General features: G+C 43.0%; 1 protein-coding gene across 6 annotated transcripts in view; it reads left to right on the top strand.

The window, feature by feature from the left end:
- tai (taiman) overlaps window positions 1–23,062 on the top strand; it is a 64,678-nt gene that overhangs the window by 38,872 nt on the left and 2,744 nt on the right. The window contains exons 5-12 of one of the 6 annotated variants that reach the window (XM_065237981.1): window positions 15–1,183; window positions 7,257–7,340; window positions 7,412–8,603; window positions 8,706–8,894; window positions 8,961–9,214; window positions 9,286–9,532; window positions 9,903–10,040; window positions 10,806–11,336. In XM_065237981.1, coding sequence (XP_065094053.1) covers window positions 15–1,183; window positions 7,257–7,340; window positions 7,412–8,603; window positions 8,706–8,894; window positions 8,961–9,214; window positions 9,286–9,532; window positions 9,903–10,040; window positions 10,806–11,336 — 3,804 coding nt within the window. Of the gene's footprint in view, window positions 1–14; window positions 1,184–7,256; window positions 7,341–7,411; window positions 8,604–8,705; window positions 9,215–9,285; window positions 9,533–9,902; window positions 10,041–10,805; window positions 11,337–23,062 lie in introns of all 6 variants that reach the window. The other 5 variants (XM_065237980.1, XM_065237982.1, XM_065237984.1 and 2 more) reach the window with 5 other exon arrangements.

The raw sequence follows: 23,062 nt of genomic DNA on the forward strand, positions 1-23,062 counted from the left end.
CTCTCTTTCCGCAGACTTTGATGCAGCGACGCTGAGGAAACAATTCATGGGATATCTAACCAAAGAGACTGTACGGTCAATCCACGATCTCTGCCACTTCCAGGATCGGCCCCGGCTGAGCGAACACCTCCAGAATGTGATGAATGCAAACGGAGCCGCACAGGTTTCGTCGTACCGGTTGCGTCTGGGCGGACCGGACGTATACGTTCACGTCAAAGCCCAGACGAGATTATTCCGTAGCAACAAACCGAGCGAACCGGACTTTGTCATGGCCATTCACACGATCCTCAACGACAACGAGATCGCCATGGTGGAGAGTGGCTTGAACAACCCGTCGTCGTCTTCGTCGTCCGGTCTAGCGATGCCTAGTACTAGTAGTGGAGGAAGCGGTGGCAGTGCGACTAGTGGTAGTGGCAGCAGTAGTACGGCCCGTCAACTTCAGCAGATCACCCAAGGAGTTAGCAACATGGGCGGACCGCTAATGTCCAGTATATTAAACGGAGGTGGTGGGAACGGTGCAGGATCCGGGGGACCAGGTGGATCCAGTGGCCTCCCAGGAGCACTAGGATCAGTAGTTTCACCTAGAAGTAATATAAACTCCTTGGATGGTTCAGGCTTCTACCCATCGGAGTTTGATTTCGAATTTCCACATTCCACATACGAAATGGAGTCAGTCGGCGTCTCCTGGGACTCGAGGCCAGATTCACGAACCAGCGTAACACCGGTCAGCACTCCACGGCCTCCATCGGTGACGGCGTACAGTCCGGCCGCGGCTCCGATGTGCCCCTCGCCGCTGACTCCATACCATGCCAGCAGTGCCGGAGGGCAACCTTCTCCCTCGAACAACAACACCAACCAACAGGTTAACAACAACAATAACAACAACAGTATGACCAACAACAATGCTGGTCCATTCGGTGGCAACAGCTTCCAGTTTCCGTTCGATGACAAGGAGAAAATCCAAGAGCAAATTCTTCAACAGCAGCAGCAGCAACAGCAACTGCAACAGCAACAGGCACAGCAGCAACAGCAGCAGCAGCAACAACAACAGCAGCAGCAGGCCTCACACGACTCAGAGCGATTGCGTAATCTACTGACAACCAAACGACCTCACTCAAATGCCTCGTCCTCGTCTGGTATGGATATGGACCATGACCACCGGAATCCGAATCGGATCCTGAAGGTAGGTGTCTACCCTCTTTTTCGTGTGGTCCCAAGGTGAAGGGTGGCTCTGTGTGCTCTAATAACGCCAGTGCTTGTAACTAAAGTATTAGGTTATAGGTGTGTATGGGAAATGGGTCGGTTGGCATCCAGATCGTGACTCTGAACTTTGCGTTAGAGGAATGAGAGATTGCACTTCGCTTTCTGAAGGTGTACTCCGAAAGGATTCTGATCGAGCTAACGTGAATAGCACAAACTCTCGGTCCAAGAATTCTCAAACACTGGGAACTGTCGGAACGCATGAAAGTTCGGGAATTCTGAAAAAATTCGTGAAGAGCTCCTGATACTCTCGAGACTCTAATAACTTACGAAAATTTCGTAGATCTGCATATTTTTTTATCATTCCACTGACCTTGGAGATCCTGGATGTTCGAGCGCATTGTAAAATGGGATTCGAGGAAGTCAGAGAATACCGAGAGTTCCAATATTTACATGAGAAACGGGATCTCCTGATGCTCCTGCAGTTCTTGAAATTGTAAGATATCAGAACAGACATGAAGACAGCATTTCTGGTAGAACTGGGAATTCCAGAAATTCCTTGACTTCTAAGTGTTTCACGAGTCCCCAGAACAGCGGGAGCTCCAGGAATTCCATACTCCAAAGGGGGCAGCTCAACGAATTTGAAATATATGTAATTGTTTTTCAAGATCGTATTCTCAGAACTCAAAGAGATCCCAAATAACGAGAACTCCCGACCTGTGCCGGAAATCACGGAACTTTTGAACTACGTCAGGTTGCCTCAAAATTCCCGCAAGTTTTGTAGTTTCATAAATTCCCATAACTTCTAATCCTTTGTCAATCATTTGCAAATCCTATAACCCCAGGAATTTCTTTAACTTTTACTACTGGATGCGACCCAACGGACATTGAAAGTTTAATAAGATTGTATTCAGCTAAACAATGCTTCTTCAACAATAGCTTATTCAGCATTAAGTCAGCTCAAATTGTTTGTTGAGTAAGAGCTGTCCAACTTTTGAATCTCCAGAAACTCATGCAATTCTTGAAACTTTCGAAATCTTGGGAAATTTGAAATTTTGGTTATGTCAGTACTCTCAAAATCGATCACAAAGAATTTCCCGGAAATCCTGAATACTGGAACAAAGTACAAACCACTTTCGTATCTCCTGAAACACTCAAAGCTTCGGTACTACCAACATCGAGAGTACAATAAATCCACAAAATACTCAGATCTTCCGAAATTCCGACAGGTACTAAGAACTGCCTGGTCTCAATGATTTCCCGAAACTTCAGAATCTCTTGATACTCAGAAATGATTCTCAACTACGATATTAAATGGAACTGTAGCTGTCTCAGTATTTCCCAACTTATTTTCAGTACTTATGATACTCAAGATAGTCCATAAACTGCCAAAACTCGGAGTGCCAATGGAACACAATAAACAATCACAATCCGATACTATTGAAGCTCTTGGAGCTGCAAGAAATCTGGAAACTACCGGTACTACTGAAACAGAAAAAGCTCACAGAACTCTGGAAGAACTTCCCAAAAATGTGAGTGCTTATGGAACATGAATATCATTCGCAATTTATGCAGCTCCTTTAACCTCAAGGATTTTTAATACAGGGTACGAGTAACTTTATTTTCCAACTTTATTTAAGTAATTTTCAGTCGTGGGCTGGTTCATCACTGGTACGAAAAACTGTCTAAGCAATCGGAACTCCTAAATCTCTCAAAATTCCTGAAACATCCAGAATTTCGATAAATTCAAAACTATGGCTTTGCCGGTGCTCTCAAATTTCCCGGAAATCCACGACCAGCTGAAACTACTGAATGTACTAAGAACTGCATAAACTTTCGGATCTCCTAAAACTCTGTGAAGTCCGTACACATTCCAAAACTACAATCTCTCAGAACTACCGAAACTTCTCGAAACTAAGTTGATGGAATTTCAGGAGCTTCCGAAATTCATAAAATTTCTTGGAAACTTCAAAATCTCATGAAACTCCTTCAATTGTCGGAACTCTGAGAGCTCCAGAAGCTCAATTAACTGTTCAAAAACTATCGGTGCATTAAGAAATCATGAAACTGCAGTGAATCCGTAAAGTTCTAGTATTCCCAGAATTGCATCAGCTGACAGAACTTTTCGAAAATTGCCCGACAATTTGGGAGCTTGAGAGAACCTCGTAACTCGTAAAATTGCAGAATCTTACAGAACTCCTATTTTTTTTTCTTAATTCTTTGCAACTTGAAACCTCCAAAAACTTCAGCAAGTTTTGCTCTTAGATACTATGAACTGCCCACACATTCGAAACTCCACGAAATAAGGGCACTTCGTACTGATGGACGGTGGTAGAACTTTGTCAGCAGCGGTAGAACTCTACGGTAGCCGCCAAATGTATATTATTCTTAAGATCCGCAAGGTCATACTGCTTCAATAGTAACTCTCTGAAAATTCATGCAACATTGTGAAACTTCTGGAAATCATGAAACTCTCTGAGATGAAAGAACTCTGGAAGCTTTAGGAGCTCTAGTTTCCCTCCAAAAACTTCCGCTAGCATTTGAACTCTTAGTACTGCAGGAATCCAAGAAACTTGCAATTCTTCTGGAACTACAGCAGCTCATAAAATTTCCGAAAAGGTCAGAGCTTTCTGAACTCAAGCGCCTCTCCCAAATATTGAAATTCTATAAACTCCTAGTGCTAACGAAACCTTCAAAAGTCCTTGCAGCTGTTCCACGAGCTAGGAACTAGGAACTGCCTAAATTCTCGGAACTCCTGGAATTTAGGAATGTTGGTACTTCCGATGATCTAAGACCTACTGATACTCCAGGCCTGGGAAATGGTACGAGCTGTATAAACTTTGTGAACTCCAGAAATTATGATACTCTCTGAATTGTAAAACCTCTGAAAGCTTGGGAACTTCAGTTACACTCTGAAAACTTCTGGCACCTTTTAAAGTCCTTGAGCTGTAGGCATCCTTGAAGCTCGCAGTTCTGCCAGAACTGTATCAGCTTATAGAGGCATTCAAGAAATTCCCGAGAGTTTGTAGTACTTAAGCATCTCTTCTAACTCTATAAATTCTACCGATTATTGCTAGTGCTCCTAAAACCTTAAAAATTCCATGTAGCTCAAGGATCGCTAGGATTTTCTGTAAAACTCCTACAATTTAGAAATATCCAGGATCCAAGATCAACTGGCACTCTAGGATGTATCAAGATCTGCGTAAACCATCGGAGCTCCTAAAACTCTCAGATCTGTAAACTTATAAAACTTTCTTAAATTCGGTAATTGCTGGATCTTTCCAATGACTTTTCTAAACTTTTATAACTCAACACATCCTGAAGCTGTCGGAACTCCAGGAACTTTAGTAGCTCTCCAAAAACTCCTAGAGCTAGAGTAAGGCAAGACATTCCCAACTGCTTTGTACCTGCTGTAACTCATAAAGCTCTGCTAGAAGCAAAAATCCAAGACCAACTGAACTCCGTGAAATCCTACGAACTGCATGAGCTATGGGAACTACACAAACTCACAGAAATTCCCAACAACTTTTTGGAACATTTGTGAATTATGAATCGCTGAATTGTAAGATCTCTGAGAGCTTTAGGAACTCAAGTTACGCTCCAAAAACTTCCGGCATATTTTGAACTCCTAGAGCTGCTAGAATCCAAGAAGTTCGCAACACTTCCGGGACTATAGCAGCATTTAGAAGTCTTCAAGAATTTCACGAGCTTGGATGGATCCTAAGCATCTATCTCAACTCTTCAAATTCTATGAATTTCTAGTGCTTTTCAAAGGTTTTCAACATTCGCTGGAACTCCTGAAAATTTAGGAATGTCGATACACCCAAGAGTCCTAGATCTACTGAATCTCCGCCATGTACAAAGAACTCCGAAAACTCCCACAACTACATTAGCTCTCAGAATGTCTGAAACTTCCGGATCATTCGAAACTCTAAAAAATGTCTTGATCTTTCCAAATACTTCATGATTATTCTAAAAATGAATAACTCCTGAACTGTTCCAGGAGCTCTAGTAACTCTCCAAACACTCCCAGTACTATTTGAACTCCTAGAACTGAAGGAATACAAGCAATTCCCAATGCTGCCGAAACTGCAGCAGCTCATAAAATTCTTCAAGACATGAAAATTTTAGAGTTTATCAAACTTAACGAGCTCTCGTAGCTCAGGAAATTCCCGAAATTCCCTGAGCTCCTATAATTTTCGTAATTCTTGCAGCCCGTGGAACGCCCAGGAACTAATGCATTTTTTACTGCTAAACCCTAGGAACTGTATGATCGAAATTTCCAGAACTTTCGTAACTTTTGTCTTAGGAGCCTCTGAATTCTCAATCTGTTTTTAGAGTTCCCGACGCAAGAAGCTGTCGGACGTTTAAGCAAGTCTGAAATTTAACAAAATTTTCCCAAAATGTTTGAGAGGAGTTCCATAAACTTCCTGTAATTTTAGAACTATAGCAATATAAAGAACATTTTTTCCGGGTTTTTTTTATAATATTTGAAATTTAAATTTTTCGGAGCTAACGAAACTCCTAACATAATTCTTCAGATATTGCAGTATTCCGGATTATTGCAAACTCCAAAAAAATACGCAGTTTACGAAATTTCGCTAGCGGACTGCCGGACTTTAAGAATTAGTGTGTTCAAAGGATTTCGCCATTTCCTGGAGTTCCCGATGTTTTTAAAATGTGGGAAGTTCCCGGAATTCTGGAAGCGTCTAAATTAATATGGAATCCTCAGAGTACCACGAACTCTGGGAGTTCATGAGATTCCGAGAAATCGAAGCTTTTTCCGGAGAAATTATACTGCTGAAATTGAAAACGTTTCGTGTGGTTTCGAAAGTTTTGGAAGTCCTGGAAATTTCTGAAGTTCATGGAGATTTCTTGAATCCCGAGAATTCTTGATGTTCATGGATTTCTGGTTTTCAAAGAGGTCTGGATAATCTGCGGCGGAAACGGAAAAAGGTCAATAGCTTAATCTTTTTTCTTTGAATTTGGATGGATTTTTTAGCATCTGAAGCCGTGTTTGGTAACACTGTTTACCTTAAGATACTTTAAAATTCAACTCGTTTTGTTCTTCTGAAGAACCGATTTTTTTGGATGTCTACATACCACGTCGACAGTTTAGAGAGCCCCCTCTCTTGTTATTAATTTGCACTGATTTCGTGAGGGGAAAAACCTCTCGAACCTTGAAAACGCCACGCTCAAATGCGATCCCGACCGACCCAGGCCATCATCTTATGGAATCTAAGCTCTAGTTCTATCCCTACTCTTCTTCAGCCGATATTTCCATCAAAATTCAATCACTGCCGACTCCCGTAGCATAATTATCCTTCCATCATCCGCACAAATCACAGTCTGTCCTTCCTATGCGCGACTTCAAACCCAAAAAAAATCGTGCACCGTTCGATTACCTGTACCGCACTCCATTCCCAAAAAAACAACTTCTGTATACTTGTAGGGCTTGCTAAATTCCGAAGAAGATAAGGATAGTAATGGAAATAAATTAAGTACCGCAACTCTTTCGCAACGTTTACCTCAGTCAGTTAGAGCCCAGAGTCAGTCGCAGGGTGGTGGCTTGGGGGGCATCCGTCCGCCAGGCAATGAAATCAAGTCTGGTAGCAATAATATGCTATTGCAGGTAGGCTGTCTCTCTAGCTCTCCTTTCTTCTCCTTCTCCTCCTCTGACTGCCAGGCATGTCAACGCAAAGAAAAAGCCGCTGCCTAACGAATCACTTAAGAACCAGAACCTAGCAGTGCCGTGCGGTGCTTTGACATGTCTAAACGGTCTATTTCTATCCATGTTTGCACATAGAACCGATTCCTTCCTCACAACTATTTTGAATATTTTATTTTATTCCACGCAGATTTTGACTCTCTGTGAGCTCCCACTTTGAAAGTTTGCTTGAATTGTTTCTGATTTAGCACATATATCTTTTGATAGAACATTTGTTACCTGCATTATAATTACCAACCATGCTTCTTGTAACTGACTGAGTGACGGAAAAGGAGATGTTCAATTCCAATCGGTCTCTAACTGAAAACCCTCATTTTCTTCTCCGTAGCTGCTCAACGAGAAAAGCGATGACGATGATGCGGAGACGCGGAACCGGTCGAGTGAACTGCTGAGGCAGCTGCAGAAGGTCAAAGTACGACTCGCCGATCTCTGATATTTGATGATTTTTGTACACATTACTAACCAATCTGTCCCCCATTGCAGGATGAACCCAAGGAGCACCCGGTCCAGCCTAGCAACGAGGAACTAATGCAGATGCTCCGATTCCAGGGTAATGACCGCAAGCGACCTTCTAACGAGCCGGACGAAGGAGCCCCGGCGAAACGTCCCGATGACAAACCGTCCAAGCTACGCGAGAAGAACAAAATGTTGGCCTCGTTGTTGGCCAATCCGGCCAAAGCACCGACCCAGATGCTGCCCAGTCATATGCCACTGCGCATCATACCCGACATACCCACCTCCAATGTGACACGCCAGTTGGTTAACGTATCCAGCTCGACCGCTCCGAATCAGACCATCAACAATAACAACCTTACAACCAGCAACAATAATCTGAAGCATATACAACAGATGAACCATCTGCGGATGCAGCAGATGCGCAAATCCGCAATGCCTTCACAATCGCAACAGCCACCTACTTCATCCGATATCTACCTCAACCACCAGCACCTGCAGCAGCAGCAACAGGCCCTGCTCCAACAACAGCTGATTGCCGCCCAGCAGCGACAGCAGAACTTCTCTCCGGCTATCCAGGACTCGGGCATCGGCTCGGTCGGTAGCGGTCCGTTCGCAACGCCATCGTCGGCCACTTCGACCACCAGCCATGCCACGCCCGAGTGGGACCCGGAACTGAACGAAATACTTAACCACGTTATCGATATTGCACCCGACGGTAACTTTACCGATAGCGAACTCAATAGTTTCTTAGGTTCGATCGAGTCATCGGCATCGAACACTCCAGCCCAATCCAGCCAGCAAGATATGCAGGAAAAGCTGGCCATCAATGCAATTCAGAAGTCTCTGATGCAGATTGAAAACGTCACCTCACCCATGCAGTACAGTGGAAGTCCTCCGGCATATCCGATACACGGGATGGGTTCGGTTGGTTCACCAGGTCAAATGTCGCAACAAACCCCGGGCACTCCCACTACGCCAAATCCCAACTTCACGCCACCTCCAGTCTACCAGTCACCACGAATGCGGATGTCCGGCCCTGGTGGACCGGGCGTTGGTCAGCTTGGAAATGGTGCTCCGAGTCCGGCCGCCTTAACTTTGCAAAAACTGCAACAGCGCGAACGGATACTTCAGGAACAACACCGACAACGATTGCTCCAACAGCAGAAGCAGCAGCAGATGGTCGTACCGGTGAATGCCACAGCTAATGCCGATCTGAACCGTAAGTAACCCCCGCAGAGTTCCGTATTTTCTATTGTCGTAGAATGTTAGGCCCCGTAGCAAATCCCCATGTTTGAACAAACCCCTCGTTACTAATTTCCAGTGGGATTAACTCCAGGTATGCAGAACATCGAATCGCTGCTAAACAACACCGTCGCTCCGAACGTATCGTTAACGCGAGCCAACAGCGTTGTGCCCGACTCGCAACTTAGTCCCGGTTTCTCACCTAGCCAACTGATGCAACAACAGCTGAGTCCCAGTCAGCGAACGCAACTTAGTCCCCAGCAGACAGGTACGTTCCCCTCCACCACCCGCTCGAATAACCGTAAACTCCATCAAACCACATTCAACCAAGCAGGATTCCAAGGCAATCCCTTCAACAATAATCCGGGTCATCGGATGTCACCTCAACAGCAGCAGCAGCTGGTCGCTGCCGGGTTCCAGCAAGGTATTCCTGGCAGCCAACAGCTTTCCCCTCGCCAACCTCCGTTCAGTAGTGCACAACAAGTTCCACAACAACAGCAGCAACAACAGCAACAGCAGTGGCAGCAAAGTGCCAATGCCCGCCTATCCATACAACAGCAGAACCCGATGCTCAATGCTCAACTATCGGTAGGTCTCTTTGCGGTTTTTTCAATCACAATCTTCAGCAGGGGAGTTTAACACTGTTCCTTCTATTTCAGACGGTACCTGTACCCAATCGACAATTCGTAGCACCGCAGCGACAACGATCGCTCAACTCGCCCGGAACTCCAAGGCAGGGTTCGTTCGCCGGAACGGTGGATGTCAGTGGTTTCCCCGGACCACCAAGTCCCTCGCAGTCCAATACCGGCCCCGTACCCAACTACGGTAATCCTGTCTTTGCCAGTCAGCAAATGAGGCTCCAAAGACAGGGCAGCGTTCCTCCTCAGGCTACCCAGCATCTACCGGGTAAGTTTCTCTTCTCCTCTAATACGACCAAAAGCGCGCTATCTTCCTTCGAACAGCTATTTAATACGAATGCTTCCGATCACGCTTCACGGGAATGATGTAAAATCTGAGCTGTAATCTAGCGTAAGCGAATGAGCGGGAGGGTTCCTTGAACGATCAAAAATTGGCCAAAATTTCCAAATTTCCTACACACCTCAAGCTCCTTGCACTTGCATTTCAAGATCAGCAAATTTCTTCAATCATAACTGTGTAAAAGAACGAACTGGGTGCGCGTTTAGCAACATTGCAAAAACATTACCATTCAGAAAGACACGCGGGGGAAACATTAGTCAAGACAAACAACAGGTCTAAACCGAGCTGTTTCCCGCAGGATCGCCACGTCCCTCGTACGGAGGACATGGACCCGGTGGTCCGGATACTAGTGGCTATGGGATGATGTTCAACAATGCCGCAATGCAGCAGCACACGGCGGGCTCACCAGGCGATTACTTCAATCGCAGTCAAGCTGGTAAGCAGCACCCACCCAACCAAATCTCTAAAAACACCCACACACACACATACACATATCAACCCGCCCCCCGCACGCACACATTTCAATGTTGAACATATACACATAAACATACATACCGAGCGCCCTCAGTGTACCTCAGTTCATTTTCGTCTCTTCCGTTTCGCCGCCGCACCCACTCTCATCAATATGCAAATTCCATTTATAAAAATCAAATGCAATCGTCTTATTGCTACTCATCCGTTTTATACATGTGCTGTACTTTCTGTCTTGTTGTCGTTGTGTGTTGTCGTGATTTTTCGTGTTTCGAAATTTCAGAAACCTTTGGAGCAATTCGATCAATTTGGCCGTTTCAACTACCAACACTATACCTTCTATCCTGTTCTGTTCATTCTGCTGGGGAAAATCAAAAATAAATACATGCCGGAAAACAAAGAACTAACAACTGTGCATTGTCATCCACCATACCATTCCTGTGTACATACATACTAACGTCACCCGATTCGGCACTGGTTTGGTCACCTTAAAATTGAGCACCTTTCTCATGTCTGATCCAACCCTCATCCGTCTTTACATCTAAGTAAGCGTGTAATCTAACCCAACCCACCATCCGCTGTAAATAAACTCCGCTGTAAACAAACGCTCTCTTTCTCTCTGTCGGGCGACGCTCGTGCTCCTTCGATCATGGATCTGCTGCGAGAAAGAGATGCCTGTGAGAGATAGAGAGAATCAGAAGCAAAACCCGGTCGTTTACTCTTCTTGCAGGTGCCAACAACGGTGGGCTGGTCACATCCGAACACGTCCGACAAGAGTTGAGGGCAGTAGTCTCGGTTAGGGCACAGAATGCAGCAAGTGGCGGTGTTGGTGGAGCGGGCGGCCTACGAACACCGCAAAGTCCGATTGGAATGTCGCCCATGGGAGCCGGTGGAGGAGGAGTAGGAGGAGGAGCAGGCGGTACCAACGCTGGCGGCGGAGGTGGTGTTATGGCAGGAATGGGAGGGTCCAACAGTGGAAATGCCGGAGGCGTCGTTGGCAGTCCGAGTCATGGCGGAATGGGACCGAGTAGTAACGGTTCCGTACTCAGTCCCGGCATGGGCGGTATCACAGGGAATCTAGTTAGTAGTGGTGGTGGTGGTGGTGGAAGTGGAACGGGATCAGGAACAGGAGTAGGAGGAAATGGTTCTGGCAACGGGGACGGTATGCAGACATCACAGTTACCAGGTACGTCATCGTTACTCAACACACCAGGCGACATGGATCCGTCAATGCTATTCAACTTTCACCTCGCGCCGAAAGGTTAGTGTGTTCGTTTAGTCTCCGATCAAGACCAAGAATCTTCCCGTCATACACTGAAAAAATAAATATTTACACCCACCCTTCTATGTCAAGCACCGCGCCCAACTGCTATAACAAATGAATCTCTAACTCTCTAACGAAAGAGCAAACTAAGCCGAAAATTCGGCACTGCACCCACCCACAGCCCCACAAAAACTACACCCACTAACCTAATTCATCCCTAATCTGGTGTTCTCTTTCTCTCTCTCTCTATTTAATATCTCTCTCTTTCTGTATCTTCTCTATTGTGCTTCCTTTCACTGCGAACTCCCGATGTCCCGTAAACAAACTTATTCGCGAATCAAATCGAAAATACTCGCCAGAAATCGGTGCATCGATTTTAGATAGTAAATTGCTAACCGCTAGCGAATGGCCATCGGGAACCGACGAAAATGTCAACCCTGTCAAAAGGGTAAGAGATTGGACGATTGGTGGTTAGAAGTTGAAAATATTCATACCCTGTTGGACACGAGAAAATAAAACGAAAAAAAAAATGGTTAACTAGTTTCCGCTGATGATGTATTTGTCGTAAATTTCATGGATTTGTCATCATTTGGTTTTCATTGTTTTTTAATTTCGACCCATTATCATTGACCTTCACTTGTCATTGGCTATATTTTTGTCTCAAATTGATGCAGATCTTTCGAGTTGGCCTAGATTTTTTTTAAATGTGATTGATCACTTTTCGGCCAAGTAGTATTTAACTAAATCCGATACATATTCGACGTTGTTCTAGGTTGTCCAAATCGTCATAAACATCATGTCACAGGATCTTCAAGCCTAGCCTGAATTATTAAAAAAAAATTAACGACGATCATTTACGTACCACTTTCGTGGATGAAATACGTTCAAGTTTTAAGTTCTGTAACTGTGGACTTATTTCCTAGAGCCTGAGCTTTTTCATTTTAGCCATAAAGTGTCTTTAGAAGATTTGTTTGTATTAATTTTAGGGTGGGGCGAATTTACAACCCTCTGTTCCCCTTTGCTCTATCAATGCGTATTATGGTCTTCAACAACTGTGCAAAATTTGAACGGATTTGGTTATAATCTATTAATAATCTTAATATTTCGATATCGTTCTTGCACAATATCCTGAAACTTGACCTGAGATTTCAAACTTCCAAGAAATGGAATGTTCATGAAGTTTCAGAGACTTCGCCGAAAATAAGGCTCTAAATAGCAATTCTTCTAAAAACTGTACTCGAAAAAATTAACAACAAAAATTCACCTTGACCTTCACCACCTTGGACTTAACCAAAGACAACAAATCAAGAAGACTGGCAACTCTTCCATTTTCTCATACGAACGCTATGAGACAGGTAAATGCTTCGAACGAATTTGATAGCAAAGATTACATCCTGAGAAGAAGGGTTTGTGTATTTGCTCATTTTTCTATGCGTTGCTTCCACCTTCACTCAAGCGCAGCGCCATTGTATCTGTCGCTTGGATTCTGGAAAAGTTGCCAGTCTTCTTGATTTGTTGTCTTCGACTTAACGCTACCCATCAAATCCTGTGCAACATTTGCGGCATCTATCTTACCAAGGGGTAGGTCACTCCGCACACCAATCTTGGGTCATCTTTTTTGTCAGTGTGCCACAAGTGTGCACCAGGTGTGCTGATTGCGCCGGTCATAGAGCAAGTTGCGATTGTTTGTAAAATTCCTATCCCGGTAACCCGATATTTCTGACACCTTGAATGTTTTGGTTTGAAATCGCAAGGATAAATCGGATTAAGGATGACGTGGGGAGTGGCGGGTATGCTAAATTTTGGTGTTTTGTATTTCATAAAAGTACTGTGTTTTTGTGTTTTATAATGCCCTCAAAGGCAGACCATCGGAATGCATCGGTCTATCAGCGGCCGAAAAGAGTTGGAACCGGTGGGGAGCATTGTTGGAGACCGACTATAGAGGACGATGAATAGACTTCTTTAGTTTGTTTTGTGTGAGCATTATTTGAATTAAGGGTACTAATGGGGTCTGATTAACTGCCTCTTTCTCTTGAGCCCACTCTAGAACCTATATTTCGTATTTAGATCTAAAAGTGAACTGCTAGTCTGAGTTCCTCTGGTATATTCAATAAGAGGATGTTCCCGAATATACAGTCAAACTGCACTTAATGTTGTGAACAACTTCAATGACAGTTGTCCAGCAGTGCTCCTATTTTATTTACAACAATCCTACGAGATTGTGCCGAAGGTGTGCCTGTGGATGTACTCAAGCTGTAGCGAATCTCATTTCGGCACAATGTGCTGAGTGACTTACCCCTTGTATCTTACACACTTATCCACCTGGGTATTGCGAATGCTGTCTATTTAATTTTTCAAGTTAGCAAGAAAACATCTTGAAAATCTTTCGAAGCTTCAAATTGTTTTGCTGAAACAGCTCACGAAATCGTATATACATGCTGTCAAATGAACTCTTGGCTCCTCCTTCTCTGCTCCACCAATAACGTATACACGCAAACCAAAAATCTATTACAATGAATGTTAGTTCCGTTTCCTATCATCCTCTGTTCATGAACATCGCAACGAATGTTAGCAATTGACCATGCAGGCGATGTAATGGTTTTTTGTCTTTATTATTTCGTGTTCTATCTACGCTTTGGACTATACCAGTAAGCTTGTAGAACGACGTACATTGTAGAACATTGTAAAACGACACACACACTTGCCTCGAAACGACACACACACTTGCCTCGAAGCATACGAAGTCGAGTATGCGAGAAAATGAGCGCTTCATGTTTGCTTTTAGGCAATCCATATTTAGAAACATGGAGAGAGCAGTGGAGAAAGCACAGGTCTGATAATCGCAACGTTCGTGGTTCGAACCCAGTCGGCAATCTGTTTCCTATTTTTTCGGCATAACTAATTTACCTCACTAATACAGCTACAGCTACAGCTACAAAGCAAGACCATGCTGGAGGTGGCTGGGTTCAATTCCCGGTCCGGTCTAGGAATTTTTCGGGTTGGAAAATTTCTCGACTTCCCTGGGCATAGAAGTATGATTGGACTTGCCACACAATTATACCAATGCAAAAATGGTACAGGCATCGAAAGCTTTCAATTAATAACTGTGGAAGTGCATCTAGATCATTAAGTTGAGAGCACGCAATAAGCTAATATGCGATATGCAATAAGCTTGAAATGCGAAGAAGAAGAAGAAGAAGAAGACAGATCGCCTGCCTCACTAAATACTTCTTGGCAAATGTGTCGACGTTCTTCTTCCGGAACTTCTCCAGAACATCCAGGCGGGACTTGCCGACGAATAACTCATGGCCGGGGATCTGCTTGGCGTCCGGTTTAATGTGCGTCTCGTCGTCAATTACGATGCATTTCGGTTGAACCAATCACTCGTGGTGCGGAATTTGGCCACCGTATTCTGTGGACGAACCAGACGGAAGAATTGACCTTCTTGGCCACGTCCCGAATCGAAAGGTTCGGATTGCGCTTGAAGTAATCCCTCACCTTCCTTGCGTTCACGCCGCTGGGTCGTCTGGATCTCCTTGAACGATTGTGCCACACGGGACACGGTTGAATTGTCGATTCCAAACTGTTTCGCGATCCACCCGTGGGAATGGCCTGAATTTTCCACGACCGCTCCCATAATGTTTTGCCGAGGCACTTCTAGCTTGAAGGCCATCTCGATAACCACTTGACAGATTGTGACGAGAATTTCCACATGTAAACATTACACTCTAAACTAGATTTACTCAAAATTTCATCAATTTTTACCCTTGCAAACATAACATGCAAGTTATACACAAAAGCAAGTGTTGCATTTTTTTCGAGTTTAGTTCAATTCATCTAATTATCTTTAAAAATATCCAGATATCTACGAATACCTCCATAAAAAAGCCTGAAATTTTCACAAAATATCTTCAAATACTTGAAACGACTTTTGAAAATTGTGGAACCTTTAGATTTCTAAAGGTTATTTCTGGGAGATTTCTAAAATGGTTCAATTTATCTAAATCGAGTATTAGTACAAGACACTGAAGAAGTCTGCACATTGTAGACGAAATACGCGTATCTGTCAAGGATAAGCAAATTAAGTAGTGGAATTAAATGGAAAATACTAATCCTTCTCTCTCTCATTATATCAATTTATCTAATTATCTGGATTTCACGCGGTTTTTTACACGGTTTTTTTACGCGGATCTCGGAATTTACGCGGTTTTTATACGCGGATTCCGGAATTCACGCGTTTTTTTTACCCGCGTAAAAAGCGACTCCAGTGTACTTGCGAAACAACTTGTTAAGGATCAATTTGGTTTAAAAAATATTTTATTTACCATGTGTAAATGTGGATGATTTCTAAAATAGTTGAAGCTATAGTTCAATTGATCTAATTATCTTTAAAAATATTTCGAATTTTTAAAATAGTTCAATTTATCTAAGTATCTGTCACACTTGAATGAATTAATCATATCATCCAGCCACAGAGATGGCGCTGTTCCGCTGGTAGAAGTTGATAGAAATCCCTGTATAGAAATTGAAAAAAAAAGTGGGAATAATTCGCCTTCGGTGCATATTCAGGTAAAAAAAAGGGAACGGCAAACTAAACTAGGGACTTTTTCGTTTAGTTTTTCCAGGAAATTAAAATTAATCAATCTACAATTAAATCAAAATAATTTTTCCCCATACAGTTTTACTTGCTTTACTACCAGTCCTCAGAGACTCAAAAAATTCAAATTTTAGAGAGAAAAACCTCAATCTCTCAACATGCCATGTATTTTGATGACACTCGATTTGTGATTTCCCTTTCACAGATTACAAAATAGAGTACCTAATACTACAAAACATGTCTAGTACCTCTATATATGTATGCATTTATATTAACATTCGAAGTCCCTCCTTTTTACATATTCTGAACAAAAGATACTTTAAGCCCCGCCCCATTCATAAAAATCGGCTGGAAATTCTGTAAGGGGTGAGCTATTTTATATCTAGATAGAGCTAGAATTAGGGCGCAACAGCCTTTGTAAACAATGAATTCTCTCGTTGATTTCTAGGAATTCACGGCACGCCAACACAAACCAACATATCCATCGTGTAGGAGAAGTCTTCCTCTACTCGATGGTGATGTCGTTTTTCCAGGGAGAGCCATGACTTTCGAGGAATCATCGAGAGAAGTCATTGATTACAAAAGCTTTACGCCCTAATTCTAGCTCTATCTAGATATGGAGGTACCAGCCATGTTTTGCACTGTACTGTCTTCTGTGAACAATTAACGTAAAACAGATGATGCGTAGTCTCAGATAGATGTCATTGCAAACAACAGCACCCACATGAATTGCCGGCGAAAAAGTGACGTCATTTGACATTGGGCGGATGAGTAACTTGTAATACTCCGATCTACAACAGGTGGTTTCCTGTACATTCAACAATACTTTATTCTCTTCAAGGCACGAACATCCAACACTCCGTTCCTCGTGTCCTCTGTCCTTTTTCCCTTTTTCCTTCTCTGATAGAACAGAAAACCCTACATCCCTACTTTTCCTTAAATTGAAACAAACAATATTATGTTCTTAATAAGTTACATAATCTTTCAGTCGACTGGATTCAACTCTAGCTCTCTTAGACACTACGGTTGTGCTGTCCTCATGGTGTAGTGTTGTCGGTAGACCCACTGATTCTTCCTGACGGTCCAATGTATCTGACGACTGACGATACTTGTCGATGACAAGAACCACTCGTATTCTCATTCGACTGACTCTCCTGCATCGATTTCCTTGGTAATGACTCCAAATGATTAAAATTTCTTTAATAGTTGATGCTGTTGTTATTTCATCCATTTCTACGACTTCCATAAATCTGCTATAGTAATCAATACACACTAGCAAATTTTCGCCATCCGGAAGTGGACCTAGAAAGTCTACCACGATTTGTTCCCAAGGCCGTGATGGGAATCCTTTTCTGATCATTGGCTCTGGTTGGCTGGGAGCAGCAACTAACATACAGCCACGGCATTCTTTTACATACTTTTCGTCGTACTGGTCCATTTTGGCCACCACACATTTGTACGCAAATGGCTCTTCATAATCCGAATACCCGGATGCACCTCGTGTGCTATCTGCAACACTTGTTGCCGAAGACTCTCAGGAATTACAATTCGGTCTACTCTTAGTAACACGTCATCTAGACGGCAAAGCTCAGTTAAAATCGTTTTGAATGGCAGCGGCATGTCTTCTTCTGTCCCGAAGTCTAGAGCTTCAATTATCTGTTGTATTTCTGCGTCTTCTCTACTAGCGCGCCGAATTTCTTCCCACTTCAAAGCCATTGTTGTTGCTGAAGAGGATACGATTTCTTTCACAGTCAACTCTTCCGCTTCCTCAAATGGTTGAGGAATCAGTGTGGAAAGACGAGACAGAACATCAGCTATGTTAGATTGTCCTGAAATGTGTACAATCTTGTACTGGAAACATTGAAGCCTCAGTACCCATCGTTTGATACGAACACACGGTCGAGATGTTGGTGCAAATAAGAAAGTCAATGCTTTACAGTCCGTCAGAAGGTTGAATTCACGACCGATCAGACCTTTTCAGTTTGGCAATATCTTCTTTTGGTATCCGTGAATTAGTACTGCTCCCAAAGCAAACGGACTCGCATCTGCCAAAACCGACGTTTCATCTTCCAGTTTGTAAAACCCGAGGCTTCCAGCATTCGCTATGCTGGCTTTGACTACACGAAATGCTGACTCCTCCGGTTCATCCACCTCGTCCACCGTCGCTAAGTTAGGAGTGAACTTTCCCATGTAATAAGCGAGTCTCAGGAAACTACGAACGTCGCTTTTGTTAGCCGGTTGACGGAAGGCACAGCATTTCGTTTTTCATCAGATGGCCTTATGCCATCAGAATTAATTTTATATCCAAGAAAATCAAATTCCGTGACGCGTGTCTTGTATTTATCCCAATTAAGGACTACTCATCGGTCTTTAATTTGTCTCAATACCTCATTAAATCATTTATCGTGTTCATCCAATGTCTTGCCTTCAACTCCTACATCGTCAATGTACCAGTATGCACCCTCGAAATCCACCAGAATCTCGTCCATGGTACGCTGAAAAATTTCTGGCGCAGATACCAGACCGAACGGGAGGCGTTTGAACCGATGAAGGCCACGATGAGTGATAAAGACTGTGTCATCTCGAGATTCTTCCTCCAGTTCCAGCTGGAAGAAGGCGTTCTTCACATCGAGAATCCTCCACACGTTTCCTTTCCCAATCTTAGTGAGCACATCGTCAATCACAGGCATCGGGTGACGATCACGGATTACCGCTTGATTAACTCGTCTGAGATCCACACACAATCGAATTTGACTGTTGGCTTTGTTTGCTACTACAAGCGGAGAAACCCATGATACCGGTCCACGTTTTACTTCGATTATATCCATTGCCAACAGCTCATCTAACTTTTCGTTTACAGCACTCTCGAGAGGAATCGGTACCCATCGTAACGGCTGGTAAGCAGGAGTCACAGTTGGGTCGATCGGAATGCGAACTTGAATACCAGCTATCTTGGAAAACGGTACCAGCTTCCAATCCTTGTTAACTTGATTAATCTCCAAGCCTATTTTGAGAATTCCAAGGTGCTTGGAGGTGGAATCCCCCAGCAGGTTTCTCTGTCCTTCTTCGGTCACAATAAATTCTGCCTCTGTCGAACGATTAACGATTTCCACTGAAGCTTCGAATGTCCCCACGATACGCAAAGGCTCATTACATCCATACGCTGTGAGAACTTTGTTGCTGCTTTTTGTGCAATTTGACAAGATTACTTGCTGTGTTTTAAGCATCTCCCATGTGTTCACTGTGATAAGATTTACTTCAGAGCCAGAATCAATAAACACTTCTGTCGAAATTCCTCCTATCTTACATTCGAAGGAACTTGTATCATTTCCTGTATAGAAGGTGTAATACACTTTCTTTTCCGTATTGCAGGACGAAACCGGAAGTTCCGGTGTAGCATCGTTATCTTCGACCGAATGCACTTTTCTCGTATACAGCATCAGATGGCCTTTTCCGACAGACTTTCTCGAAGTGTCCTGATTTCTGGCATCTTCGGCAAGTTTTGCCTCTCGCCGGGCAGTATAGAGTCTTTGACATGTGACCTTATTGACCACAGGCAAACCATATGATATCTGCTTCATTCCTTTCCAAAAATCTTCCTCCTGAAAATCGGCTGTTCCATGAGCGGTGTTTTGCATTAAAATCACCAATAATGATGAATTTCAAGGGGTAGGTCACTCCGCACACCAATCTTGGGTCATCGTTTTTATCAGTGTGCCGCAGGTATACCGATTGTGCCGGTCATAGAGCAAGCTGCGATTGTTTGTAAAATAACCATCCCGGCAACCCGGTATTTCTGACACCTTGAATGTTTTGGTTTGAAATCGGATTGAGGATGACGTGGGAAGAGGCGGGTGTGCGAAATTATGGTATTTTGTGTTCTCAAAATAACAAAAGCCCTGTGTTTTAGGGTTTTATAATGGCAGACCAGAAACCTAGCCTTTCGTGATGCAAAAGCAACGGCTGGAAAGAGTTGGAACCGGTGGGGAACATTATTGGAGACCGACTATAGAGGATGAATCATGATGAATGTGGGCGTCTTAGTGGAATACTTGTATAAAAAGAGAGAGAATTATTAGTAATCTCCATTTAATTCCACTACCTGATTTGCTTATCCTCGACAGATACGCGTATTTCGTCTACAATGTGCAGACTTCTTCAGTGTCTTGTACTAATACTCGACTCCGAGTCGGATAATCTTTCATTCTCTCTTTATATAGAGGATGATTAATAGACTTTTGTAGTTTGTTTTGTGTGAGTTGCAGCATTATTTGAATTAAAGGTACTAATGGGGTCTGATTAACTGCCTCTTCCTCTTGAGCTTACTCTAGAACCTACATTTCGTATTTAGATCTATATTTGAACTGCTGGTCTGAGTTCTTATGGTATATTAAATTGAAGGATGTTCCTTAATATACAGTCAAACAGCATGAAATGTGAATAACATCAATGACAGTTGTTCAGCAGTGCTCCAATTTTATTTACAACAATCCAATGAGTACGAAGGTGTGCCAAACGTGTGCCGATGGATATTCCCAAGCTGTGCCAAATCTAATTTCGGCACAATGTGCTGAGTGACTTACCCCTTGAAGAATTTAGACCTATGACGGGTAAGTTTCTGAAGGTCACCCTTGAGAAAGTTCTTTTGCTGGCCTACGCATTGGAATGGCAAATAGGTAGCTATGTCGTAAGTTTTGCGGAGCCAAAATCAGTAATGTTTGAATTTACATTTTAAATAGCAGTAGTTCTAGGTAAGTATTGGGTACCAATTACTCGTGGCGGGCTCGAGGTTAATGGGTAACAATTTCGATTGGAAGGAGCTAAGTAGGAAACTGGTTTCTGAAGCCTCCTTCTGATACTACTCTCGGACGGTTGACCAAATCCTGGCTGGGCAGGGGCAAGTAGCACAGGAACAGGAGGATAATAAGACTGGGACACAATGGCTGGAAATTGTTTGGAAAGGAGGGGATGGTCACATTAAACTCTAACATCAGACAAACGAAGGAATTCGTAGATCGCTTGCATGTAGGGAAGATCACGTGTTCCCAATACATCTCTTACTTCACGGAAGGTTTGTCTACCTCGGGCCACTAGGGTATCCAATAGTCGTGCTCTGGAGGCGTCATTACCCGGGCAATACCAAACTGCGTGATCGATGTCATCATAACCGGTTCTGCACCTACATATATTGCTGTCAACGAGGTTTATTCTATAGAGATGTGCGTCTAGCGAGTAGTGGTTGGACATAAGTCTTGACATCATTCGAATGAATCCCCGACTTACAACAGACCTTTGAACAACGCTCTCGAAGAAACATTTGGAATAATGGAATGTAATCACCGCAAATAGGCAGCTATAAACGTAAGTTGTCCAAATTTTGTTTCAGCAGAAATTCCCAAAGTTTCGAAAATTTTGGTTTCAAATGAAGAAAGAATTTTATGTTTGATTCGTCTATGAACAATGATGGCAACGCCACCACAGGGTCCATCAAGACGATCATTTCTATAAATGAAATAATTTGCGTCCTTCTTAACCTTATGGTCAGGTTTAAGGAACGTTTCAGTTATAACGGCAATATGCACGTTATGAACTCTCAAAAAGCTCGTCCTCATTATCTTTAAGAGATCGAGCATTCCAATTTAAAATATTTAATGCTTTAAAATCCATTACTGAATTTTAAAGTCATGACAATATTGTTTGCAAATTTTACTCCAGTTTGAATAGCATCAAACATGGAATTAGATTTAAGCATATCAGAAATCATATCAATCAATGATTTCTGTAAAAATTCCAGTTTAGGGGCAGTAATGCTTCCTTTGTCAAAATTGCCAAAATTTCCGTTAGAACGTTGGTTAGTATTTTGCAATAAACAGTTTCGGCGTGGCAGTCTGGCAATCACTCAATCAGAACAAATTAATTTTGTAATTTGTCCCTACGTTTCGGCTCTGATTAGGGCCTTCTTCAGGGGAACAATTGTTGGATTTGAAGCAGGGGTGTTATTTGTACCTACAGGTAGGAATGTAGAATTTGTTCCTCGCTGACCGTTGTTAACAGCAGAGGATTTTGTACCTACAATTTCGTTCTAAGCGTTTCCTACCTGTCGCTTAGAACGAGATTGTAGGATCGCTTTGCGAGTCTTACATTCCCGAAAATTGGATTTGTGGTTTTCACCACAATTTGAACATTTAAATTTCTTAGGATCTTCCTTCACAGGACAGTCGTCCTTTGCGTGAGAGGAATCACCACAATTCATGCATTTAGCTGGCATGTAGCAATTTTTAGTTCCGTGACCCCATCCCTGGCACTGGGTGAGGTTTTGGAAATTTCCTCCAGTCTTCCTGAAGTGTTCCCACTTCACTCGGACATGGAGCATAAGGCTAGCTTTTTCCAAGGCCTTAAGGTTGTTTAGTTCACTAGACTTGAAGTGAACTGAATAAAAATCATTAGAAATCCCGTTGCGCGAATCGCCAGGACGGGATTTCATTTTCATTTTGATTACTTAGAGTGGCACAACTCCAAGTAATTTTGCCAGTTCATCTTTGATCTGATCCAGGGATTCACCACTGGGCAGTCCTTTCATGACAACCTTGAACACACGCTCAGTTTTGGTGTCGTAAGTAAAAATTTGTGCTGCTTCTCAGTTAGATACTTGAGAAGACATTTAAATCCGCTCAAGGTTTCAGCCAATACACGGCATTCACCCCGACGTCCAATTTGTAATGAAAACGTAACTTTCACGAAGTTCAATAGTTCCATGCGAAGAGGATGGAAATGGGAAGTGGTTATCACAATAGGGGGAATCTTTTCCTTCTTGGCATTAAGCCGGGATAGTTTACTAGAATCTTTCCTGGATGATGGATCATTCTCATCATCCGTGAGCAAATCAAATTTATTGCTCAAATTAATTTCATCAGAAGGGGGATCAAGAGGTTGCCCTTTTCTTTTGAGGTTAGGCGCCATTGCGGCAGTAATTTTTTTTTTATCCAAATCGACTTTCAAGCAGATTACCATAAGAATCTGAAGGATCAAAGAGGAATTTTCCAAATCGATATCCTAGAAGGATTACCTCGAGTAGGGTCCAAACAAGGATCGAAGAGGAATAAGAGTCAAACAAGGTAGAAAATTT

This window comes from Ochlerotatus camptorhynchus, unplaced genomic scaffold, assembly GCF_037179485.1.
Source record: "Ochlerotatus camptorhynchus isolate MF236.1 unplaced genomic scaffold, CSIRO-AGI_Acam_v1.1 ptg000670l, whole genome shotgun sequence".
NCBI lineage: Eukaryota > Metazoa > Arthropoda > Insecta > Diptera > Culicidae > Ochlerotatus > Ochlerotatus camptorhynchus.